Source organism: Daucus carota, chromosome 9, assembly GCF_001625215.2.
Source record: "Daucus carota subsp. sativus chromosome 9, DH1 v3.0, whole genome shotgun sequence".
In the NCBI taxonomy this organism is placed as follows: domain Eukaryota; kingdom Viridiplantae; phylum Streptophyta; class Magnoliopsida; order Apiales; family Apiaceae; genus Daucus; species Daucus carota.
The window spans coordinates 27,894,097-27,905,930 of NC_030389.2; the positions used below are offsets into that span (position 1 = coordinate 27,894,097).

The window sequence follows — 11,834 nt, forward strand, 5'->3', positions numbered from 1 at the left end:
TTCTTAAATTTCGGATAGAAAATAAAATTATAATCTAAAAACCAGATTCAAATATTTTATAGATAAAAGGATTGCAAAGATAGTACAATTATTTTAGTTATTTAGAAATCATAAAAGAGTAGCATTCTATTTATTCAAAATAACAATTATAGAACAAATATAATTAAAAAATACAATTCTTATTTTCAAAAGTCATAAAATTTATAATCTTATTTTATTAATTTTTTTCAAATTATATATTTAAAAAAATAAAAATCAGCATCTTCCAGAATCTACATTGTCTAAACAGGTTCGTAGCGTTCCATAATAATCAACAAGAATATAACATAAAACATCTTTGACATCTTCGCAGCCTCATTCAAATAGTATGCATGGACTTACGACCAATCTCGACAATAGTTCGATTCAGTCTTATAATTTCTTGAAATTTCGAAAAATAAATAAAATTATAATTCAAAAAATCAAATTCAAAGATCTTCTTATTTAGGAATTCTAAAAGAAATATGATTTTATTTATTTAAACTAACAATCATAGAAAAAATACAATTTATATTTAAAATTTGTGAGGTAATACGTACAATTTTTATTTTCGATTTAGTCTTATAATTTTCTTAAATTTCGAGTAGAAAATTAAGGATTATAAAGATAATAATCATTAAAAAAACTAATAGCACAAAAATTAGAATAATAAAAGAATAGTATTTTTAACTAATTAATAGGAATCATTAAATAATAATAATAATTAATAAATAGGATATATAAAATTGAAATCATATATTGATTTTATGATAATCAAAATGATTCTTGATTAGTATTATGTTTGACGGGCACGGGAGGCAGCCCAAACTAATTTTTATCTAAATAATAATTATTTTTCTATTAGTATTGTGTTTGACGGGAACGGGAGGCGGCCCAAACTAATTTTTATCTAGATAATAATAATTTTTCTATTAGTATTTTGTTTGACGGGAAAGTGGCTAAAATAATTTTTTTATCTATGTTATAATATATTTTTTTTGTTAAAACAGGACCACGGTCCAAAATAATTTTTATCAAATTATAATCTTTAATATTACAAGTTTCATATATTATTCTATTTCATAAGTTATAAATAGATATTACACGCCGTCGCGAAGTAATCACACCTTATATCAAACGGCTTTTATGAAGCAAACAAATATTTACGATAATACACCTTAATATATCATACATCCAAAAATTAAATGAGGGCCACATGTGCAAATTTTTATACTAATTATAATATTTTTTTTATTAGTGATATATTTAACAGGAATATGATTCAAAAAATTTTTTATGCTATTATAACATTAGGTCATATCAGAATTTAAAAAAAAAAATCATGACGCCGCCGCCGCGAAGCGCGGCTTTTTTCACTATTATGTAAATAAAGTAGAGAATAAAAGGGTACAGAAAATAATAAATGAAATAATGTAAATGTAAATACGCACGGTAAAGAATAAAAGGATACTTAACAGGAGTAGTATGATGTTTAGCTGACATGGCGAGATGTGATTAGTTGATAGACCTCATCGGACGTGTCTTGACTTGGTTATACTTACATCTTCCTACGTTACACTTTGTTGTCTTCTCGTTGTAACTACAGATACATACACACAAACATATATATATATATCTATCGCCGTGATTTTGAAATCTCTCCCCGTCGACGATCTCTTGCCTTGACAAAGATTTCAGGTATATATAGACACACAATTTGATTGTGTGTATTTTTAAATTGATACATTTGATTCGTTTTAGTTGATATATAGTGAATTTTCGATCTAAATTAAAGCGTGTTTGGGTGATTTTTAGTAAAGATAGTGTCTTGTGATGAATTGAGCTGTTTAATAATATGGGGGTTTTTACATTTTCTGATACTGAATTGTTGTAAATTGTAATGATTGTGAAAAAAATGATAGTTTTGCTGTGGAGGAAGAGCTGTTTGATTGAAAAGACTTGTGATTTGTGATAGTGCAATGAAGAATGGCGAACGAGCTGCGAATCTTGCTCTTTTAGGTTTGATCACTCTGTTTATTAGCTTTCTGTGTTTCTTTTGCAGTATTGCTTTTAATTCATTTGCCAAGTGCTAGGTTATCTATTGATTGTGGTTGGACCCAAATTTCAAATTTTATTTGTGAATGAATTACTTTCCGTAGTTCATATCTTTAACCAATTATCTTGATTCAACTGTATATGTCCTCATGTTAGACTAAAGTTGGTCATATCATCGAGAATACTACCAAGTGCTGTGCCATTAATGTTCTGATAATTACAGTGTTTTGTTTTTGTGTATGATACATCTACGAGCTTGTATCGCGTGCAATGCACGTGTTAGTTTTGATATATGTTATCTTATTATTTGTATTGTAATATTTGTTTTATTATATGTAGATCTACTTCTGTTCGACAAATGTGTTTAAATTGCGGTGGTTACAACTTATATGTGTTGTAATTAGAATAGGTTTTGATAATTAGACTGGTTATAGGTTTTCAAAATGAGTATGCCTCTATGCCTTAGAAATGTTTTTAAATTAGAATATTTTAATCTGTTTTAATTAGATTAGACTTTTGAAATAATTAGGCCCGTTAAAATAGGTTTTAAAATACTGTAGAACGGGCCAATTACCAGTCAACCGTCCAAAACTTGTAATGTTTTGGCTTTAATAATATGGTATGGTATAGAATCTAACTAATACTTCCCTTTAAAACCATGTTTTAATGACAGGAACTGTTTGCAGGATAGCTTATAAACTTAATTTTCAAGTATCAGTTGCGTTAGATGCTTTAATATGATAGTACAGCAACCATATAGGTATAATTGTAAAGAGAAATATCTGTAAATCTTTAGATACGTTGTAGTAGTCTAAAGGGACTACATTGGTAGTGCTTGACCCCAAATTCTTCAAAAAAGTTTTGAGGAATTGCTAGAAGTTGTTAGACTACGTTTTCGTTATACTGCTTTTCCGTACGTTTCTAACATAGTAGCTGCTAGGATGCATAATACATTTGAGAATTTTTCCCTGTTGCCTTAAGTTATTACAATATAGGACATCTCTATTCTACATTAACTCAAGGAGCGGAACTTTTTCATTGTTATTTAAAGTGGCTCCTCTTTAATATGTCCGTTTCCTTTATCTATATTCTAGACTTTATTCTATATGTTATGTAGTTTGTGTATATGACTTTGATTGTATGGATATGTGTTAGGAAATTGTGGTTCAGCTAAGTTTCCTGTTAAGTGCTGCAGTAATACACAACTACATACAAAAACATGTATTTAGATACAATTTAAGTAATAGAGAGAGGTGATTATAAGAATACTTATTGGTAAGATCTGTCTCACGATTTGTCTAACTTCTTTCATGGTATTTTTACTTGCTGTCTCTTTGATTTTTTTTATTTTTTTTATTTATCAATACACTTCTACTCTGCAAGGGAAGTGTGAAACAGTTTTAAGTTTAAGTGACTTTTGTCATTATGACTGATAATAATATATTTTGTTGGGTACAGGTTTATCACTGGCACCGCTGATTGTGAAGGTGGACCCAAATTTGAATGTTGTTTTGACTGCATGCCTCACAGTTTATGTGGGGTGCTACCGTTCTGTCAAGCCAACACCACCTACTGTAAGTAATACAGGACTTCTAGCCCTTGGGTGTGTCTGAGGGATTTCTTTTTTCCCAAGCACATGTTGGGAGCCTATGATTATTAATTTACTTACCCTGATGTAATAATTACTGATATAATGTCTTTAATTCTGCAGGAAACCATGTCTAATGAGCATGCCATGAGATTTCCATTGGTCGGAAGTGCAATGTTGTTGTCTTTATTCTTGCTTTTCAAGTTCCTCTCGAAAGACCTGGTTAACGCTGTACTGACTTGCTACTTTTTTGTACTGGGAATCGTCGCTCTTTCGTATGTGCTCATTTGAGGATAATGCTCCTGTGTTGAAAATCTGAACCATGTTATAAGGTTTTTATTTTATTTAATGATTTTCACTGCTGTATGCTCTTTCTACTACAGGGCGACACTACTACCTTCAATTAGTAGATTTCTGCCAAAGAATTGGAATGAAGATGTTATAAATTGGCGTTTTCCTTATTTTCGCTGTTAGTATTCTTAATTTCTTTTTATGCCCGTCTTTCCCTTATTTTCTTTTTGTGCGACTGTTATCTGTTACCTGTAGTAAATGGCGTATATCATTATGAATATTTATGAACCCATACATTATTCTTCATTTCCCTTCTACATGCCAAAATTTAATAGGATCACTGCACATCTATTATCTGTTAGTGTTTCATTTGTCATGCATTTACATTTTGCACAGTGCCTTCAAGTCTTCGTAATGTTGATTATTGAAGTTATGATAGACCCAAAAAATAAAACAACTACAATTATTGCCTACATATGTGGATAATATATACAGTCCTAATTGCCTTCTTAGTAAGCCTGATCGAGTATTGATGTCAATTATATGATCTTGGACCATAAATCATATCTTCATTTTGAAAGATGGTAACCTATACTTTGTTAAAAGCAGCTGTGGAGGTTGAGTTCACAAGGTCACAAATAGTAGCAGCCATTCCTGGAACATTTTTCTGCGCATGGTACGTTTCGCAGAAGCATTGGTTGGCTAACAATATCTTGGGCCTCGCGTTTTGCATTCAGGTTTGACAGAATTGATATGTGTGTGTGTGTGTGTGTGTGTGTGAATAATGTAACAGTCGCGGTACAGATAGTGCATACCCATAACGTAATGTGTATTGGGTGTGTGCATAATTTATGTAATAATTTATTCGCTTGTGTTGTAATGCGGCTAATGTCCTTATTTGCTGATCATATGTTTAGTCTTAGCTACCCTCTATTTCCAAATATGATTACGTATTTGCATCACCTACTTATTGTTTAGTTCTTTTTGTAAGATACGGAAACAATACTGCAAACTTTCTTGATTTCTTAGCTATCTTTAGTACTAATTAGAATCATAGCCTCTCACACCCCCTTGTCTAGAATTTTTTACTTGAGTTTTATAATATTTTGTTGGTTGGGTTTAATTTGCAGGGAATTGAGATGTTGTCACTGGGTTCTTTCAAGACTGGGGCCATTCTTTTGGTATGCATGAATTGTTTATATACATTCTTTGGAAATATTTCCTGACTTCAAAATTTACCTGTGCCTTTTACCTTCTTACTTATATATATATATCTGTGTGTGTGCGCGCGCGCACGTGCGTGCACCTGAACTTTATCCTGCTGTTTTGCTAAGAGTGTAAGATGTTGTTCAGAAAGATATCTGAAAGATTTTAGGGGTCGAGCTACCTAGGTGTTAGGTATGGGTTTTGTTCATTCCAAATTCATACATGGTGTTTGGTTGAGAAAAAGAGAATTTAAAACACAATCCTCAAAGCTCAAACCCACAAGATATGAGTTTTCAGTACCCAAGGGGTATGCAGGTATGATGCATGGGTATAGGGAATTAAATTTATTTATATTATTTTCATCTTTATTTATACAATTATATGTAAATGTTTAATATATAATTTAATCAATAACTCAAATATATGGAAAATTATATATTGGATTATTTAAATTATTAAAATTAATGCCTCAAAAATATTTTAACTCAAAACATATTAATTTCCCCCGCCCAACTAGACACATGATATCAGAAATTATACATCCATGATCCACCCATACCACCTTAACTTGATTCATGTTTCCAACCTCATACCACTTTGTGAACCAACTGGCTTAATATGATTTTTTTTGTACTCTAATACTGTTCATAACATTGATGACTCATGATAGGTTTTAAGGTGTCCACATCTCCCTTGTTCCTGACTTCATGTTACTTGTTGATTATTAATTTTATTTTTATATGTATTGTTATTGTATATATGAATGTTGGTTTGTGGAAGGTTACTGCTAGCATTTGTAATATGTGAATGTGATCTCTATAGTTTACTTCTTAATATTTTCCTTGTTTGAAACTCTAGGCTGGCCTCTTTGTCTATGATATCTTTTGGGTTTTTTTCACCCCAGTGATGGTTAGTGTTGCCAAATCTTTCGATGCTCCTATAAAGGTTAGTATGCTGGCTCACCTATATACATTGTCTTGGCTATTAATGTTTATTTTGGGGAAGTGTGCGCACGTGTATGGTGTGGGCACTACCTATTCCTATGTTACATATCTATCAACTTGGAAGTCGTAAATTTGAGATTATTGATTCTGATTGGACAGTGCTCTTAATTTTTTGTAGCTTTTGTTCCCAACAGCAGATGCTGCACGTCCTTATTCGATGCTTGGGCTTGGAGACATTGTGATACCAGGTACCATGTCCAAAATATAAGCAGTATCTGCTAAATGTTTACTGGTATTGTAACCGTGTTTTTATTAGATATTTTGAGACACTGTGATTTACGTTAGTGTTTGTATGGTCGTCGCTTACCTGTATCGTTTATATTGTCCTCGTAAAAGCTTTGTCCAAAATATTGTTCCCTTCCCTCCCTGCTTTCACTCCTATGGTAGGGGCCTGGCATAAGCAAAGAAGACCTGTGTATTGGATCCCCAAGAGTTTATTTATATATATGTATATACAGTACAAATAAGCTTAACAATATAACACTTGGACGGGAAAATATTATAGAAATGCTATATGATTTATAGTCTATATTAGGAACACTTTTTGTCATCTGCGAAGTTACTTCAAAGCTATGCTGAATGCAGAGCAGCAGATGCCAACTTAAATACACTTGTGAGAAGAAATTTCTGTTAGTTTATTTATATAATTATAGCAAAACACACAGGACCCTAGACCGATTCTTTGCGCAGGTTCCTTTTGTGTGGTTGGGTCAGTTGACTGGGTTCTGACCCGTTTTGCCGCCTCGAATTACCAATTTTACATTACCATTTCTTTTTAATTGGCAGAATAGAAGTTACCTTACTGTATGAAAAAACATAAGCTGAAACAAATTGAACTACATTATTTGTCTAGATTGGGTATGTATGTATGCCTGTGAAGATTTTTCTTCTACGCAGTAGGTTGGATTTTACGAGGATAACGTTATATATCTGATTATTGACTATCCTGTATTTTTCTTGCACTTTCAGGCATCTTTGTGGCACTGGCTTTAAGATTTGATGTGTCTAGAGCGAAACAGAGCCAATATTTCAAAAGTGCTTTTCTGGGATATACTTTAGGCTTGGTTCTGACAATCGTTGTGATGAACTGGTTTCAAGCTGCTCAGGTTGGTAATCTTGTTATTGCTATGCCATCTTATGAAAAACATATAATTTCGTTGTCAGCATTACCAGATAAGCTAGCCTCTTGTCTTTTTCTTTTTTATTTATACTTGTTAAAGTTTGCTAAGATAATATTGAGAATTAAACATTTTTGTGCTTAATTGGCACATCCCCTGCCAACACAAACACGGAAAAAAATCTGTTATCACTTTTATTAGCCAATTGACATTAAAATCTGAATTTAAAGAAAAGAAGCTATACCCTCGTGGCCTCATCTAGAATTGTGTGTGCTGGTTAATAATCATTGTTATCTTTTTTGCAGCCTGCTCTATTGTATATTGTACCTGCTGTCATTGGGTGTTTAGCTTTTCATTGCATATGGAATGGAGAGGTCAAAGAGGTATGTCCTTGTAGTGTTAATTTTTTCCGGGTGGGAAGCAGGCCGGTGTTAATTGATCTGCATATTGCTTTGTAGTTTAGGTCACGGCCAGTCTCTAGATTTTATGTTATTACAAGATTATTAAAACATATGAGTTTAATGGATTGAAGGATAACCTAGTCAAAAAGGTCGATATCCTTTTTCCTTCTTCCCATTAGAAAGTCATGGCTTAAATCCTCACGAGGGGTTGGAGCCTGGGCCTCCAAAAAGAAATATGGTGTTGAGAAATGCCTTTGCAAACTCAAATTAGCGATTTCCAAGCATATTACTTTTATCTTACTGTTATTTTGCTTATTCCTAACTTTTCCCTTGTGTGGTGCAGTTAATGGAGTTTGACGAGTCCAAAAATTCTGATTCTCAAGACAATGACAATGACGACTCCAAAATTAGCAAAAAAGATGAATGAGATGAACTAGCACAGAAGAAAGAAACCATTTTGGCTTTTGGTTACCGATTATAGTTCATATCTATATGTACTGGAAATTGTTTTAGCTTGAAACTAACATAGTCAACTGCTGAAAATGCTGATATAAGGATTTGATGAAAATTTTTGCGTTATAATACCAGGAAATAGGCAGTTCTTAGACACATTATTTTTATATTAGTATTATGGCAAACTGCTGGTAAATACTTGTGGAAGAAGATTAAAATTGTTTCTTGCATTGGTGGCTGCCTTCCATAGTGAATGCTCATATTTGCTGCCCACATTGCAGAGCAAAATGTGAAATAATATTCAGTAAAGGGGTGTCTCCTAAGTCTGAACATGTTTAGCGGGTTGTTTGACTAATCTTAAAATAAATTATTTTTAACTTATTTTAGATAAGTAAAATATAAATAATAAGTAGTTTTTATTTATAAGTTGTAAAATATCTAATTTATTTGTCTTATTTGACTTTTTATGGTCTGATTGATCAAAATTTGACTAAAATTTACATATATAAAATAATCAGAAAAAATCATGAAAAATATATTATTAGAATCTACATCTATTCAATTTTAAAATGTATTTTTGTTTCGATTTTCAAGATCATGTAAGAATAATTGTTAATTACCAGTCAAAATTTGGTCAATTTAACTATAAAAATTCAAACAAAACAGATAAATACTGGGACGGCGAGAGTATAAGTTAGTTGAGTGTATGGTAAGTTTAAGGCTTATAAGTTAGTAACTTATTTATTAGAAAATATTAAAACTAATTTTTGAGATTATAACTTATTTTATTCATTGTTTGTGTAACGAACTTATAATTCAATTTCCGACTTATAATTTGAAATCCTCTCATTCTATTCACGTTGTTTCATTTTCCTGGTTTGTGGAAAGAGGAGGAGTCATTCTCATTTCCTTAAAATCTTCTGCAAGTTCCGTTGTTTCTCGAAAAAGAAGAAATCGGAAATGACCTGAAATTACACACCTAGAGGGGGGTGAATAGGTGTTATGGTTAATATACCCGATTTTTATAAGTTACCGAATAATTAATCTGTCAATGACAGCCGGCTGTTAATTTTCAGAGTAAACTGTTAGCCTGCTAATAAGATAAATGCAATGCAGATAATGTAAAGCAGTATGCTAGCAACACCAAGAATTTTAGCCAGGTTCGACCCCTAACCCTAATGGTCTACGTCCTGGTCCCCTACCAACTGGTAAGAGATTATATTATTAATCAAGAAATGTCAACGATTACAAGATTCAATAACATAACTCCCTTTCTCCCTTGTTCCTGTTATCAGCCTGCTGAAACCCCTGAACCACGAACCAAAAGCTCTCCAAGACCTATACTTCCAAAGTATACTCTTCTAGCTAACTAGTCCCCTTGTTCCCTTGTTTCACAAGCTGGATACACAGCAACAAAACATTACACCTTGAACACTACAATGAATAAGTGTAATACAACTGAACTATGAACTCTCAATATAGATATATATACGAATATAAGCACTAGAGCTCAACAAAAGATTTAGCAATGTAAAGAGTTGTATTTCAGAAAGCTTGGTGTGTTCTCCTTCTTATCAAAACCGAAATCACACTCAAGTATATATACATCAAACTAGATAGGAGTTTTAGATAAGATCAATTTGAGATAAAATCTCCTATTAGTTAGGAAAACGTTTTTGAATGAAAACTCTTTATAAAACTGAGCTCTAATATTTATATAAGATATATACAAATATTAGAATCCTTACAAAGTCGTTTCCTATTAATTCTCCATGAAAATAGACACTGATCTTTATCTGAGTGTTTCTCTGTTCACGCTGTTAGCCTGCTGATAGCTTGTAAATCATCCTGTAAGCTTGCTGACAGTTATAATCATGCTAACATCCTGAAATACTGTTAGTTCGCATAAACAACCTTTGATAGCATGCTAACACATATCAGTTTCATGTTATTAGCTTGCTGTTAGTGTCATCATCAAAACCTTGAGAGTATCAATCTCCCCCTTTTTGATGATTACACTATATTAGGAAAAGTAATAAACTCCCCCTAAATATAGCAATCTAATATCACTAAACTTTCACACATATCACATAATAAAATCTAGCAGATATATCTAATTCACAGATATGCATAATTTAACTAACACAGAAAACAATTAATCAAAGCAAATTGCATCAAATATTCCTAACCAGGATAAACCACCTGGTATCCAAAATATTATCCAAACAAAATAAAATCCTATCAGGATAAACCACCTGATTAACCAACCAAATTCAAATTCAAACCAGCATAACCAACAAAATAAACATAGGACCAATAATGTACTTAAGCAGCAGATAAACACATAACTTAAGTAAAGTCTTATTTTCCTAATTTCCTCCCCCTTAATCATTAAAAAGGTGAGAAAATTAAGTTCCAGCAGTGTCCTTCTCAAGCTTTTCCTTAGAAGCCACAGCAGCTAAAGCCTCTGCCACGTTCACATTCCCGGCAGCATCCAAATTAACCTTTCCAGCAGCCTCCTTGAGTGCATCCATCGCTGTTCTTGGCCTTTGACTTTCTGTTGCATCATCTTTTGAAGTGAAAACACACTTCATCTCTGACGAGCCACCGGACCCATACATCCGCTTGCAGAGTTCATAAGCAAAGCTTCCAGAACTGCATTTCTCTGAAGCAGTTGAAGTGCGAGCCCCAAACATCATCTCTTTTCAGAAACTTACCTGAGTAACCAAATCAGCCATCTGCTCGGACAGTTGCTTCTGTCCATCCATCACCTCCTTGTGATTAGCTCGAAGCTCATCCATATACTCGTGAATTTCTTGAGCAGAAATTCCCAGATCAACAACATTCACAGACTGTGCAGGAGGTGGAGGTGGAGGAATTTCAACAGCAACTAAGTTCCCATCTTTGTCCAGTTTCAAATTGGACTGAGCCAAAAACTTAACATCAAGAAACTCCTTGGCAGTGACAGTCTCTTCATCAACAAACGAGACCCCAAACCACTCAAAAACCCGAGTCAACAACAACTGATTTGCTAGAAATAATACCTTTAATAATCGCAAGCGCACGATCACCGTTTTAATATTTAAGATTCGTCCACAGGGATTAAGATTATTTTCGCAACTTTAATTATTAATCTAGGCGGAAAAGAAATAATTGATTTTTGGAAGATTGGGATTTATAGAAATTAATTTAAACTTAAACTAAAATTAAAACCACCAATTCAAGACTTACAAATTAAAGTTAACTAAGAATTTTTCAGCATGGTATGTTTGATAATTAAGCTGGCCAATAATAAACCAAATTCCATTTGACAACTAGGTACTACTGTGATCAAAACGTGTAAAGCCTGTAAAACAACCCCAGTGACTCGATATTAACAAAAGGACGCATACTCAGATTCAACGAAAACAAACTTTAACAACATCGACTCAGCTCAAATAATTCGATTAACAAGAAACAGAACAAACTGGAAACTAAAAAAAAGGGCTCGACTAAGCCAAAAGAAATTAAACACAACCACTCGAAGAACTAATCTCAGCCAAGAAACATATAAAAACAGGTTTCAACACTAACTCGGAGAGAAAACAGGACAGCGATTCAAGAGAACAACTCGTGACTCGGCCAGAAAACAAACGACTCAGCTATAGCCTATAGGAACTCAATAACAATCAGACTCGACTCCTAACTCGTCAGCTACTCA

General features: G+C 32.8%; 1 protein-coding gene across 1 annotated transcript; it reads left to right on the forward strand.

The window, feature by feature from the left end:
- The first annotated feature begins 1,519 nt into the window (after positions 1-1,519).
- On the forward strand, positions 1,520-8,290 carry LOC108200340 (signal peptide peptidase). The gene is made up of 12 exons (XM_017368452.2): positions 1,520-1,716; positions 1,941-2,037; positions 3,532-3,647; positions 3,785-3,936; positions 4,045-4,130; positions 4,562-4,689; positions 5,083-5,133; positions 6,017-6,103; positions 6,281-6,350; positions 7,132-7,268; positions 7,586-7,663; positions 8,025-8,290. The coding sequence occupies exons 2-12, from the start codon at positions 1,998-2,000 to the stop codon at positions 8,106-8,108; spliced, it is 1,029 nt and encodes a 342-aa protein (XP_017223941.1). The 5' UTR covers positions 1,520-1,716; positions 1,941-1,997; the 3' UTR covers positions 8,109-8,290.
- Positions 8,291-11,834: the final 3,544 nt, after the last annotated feature.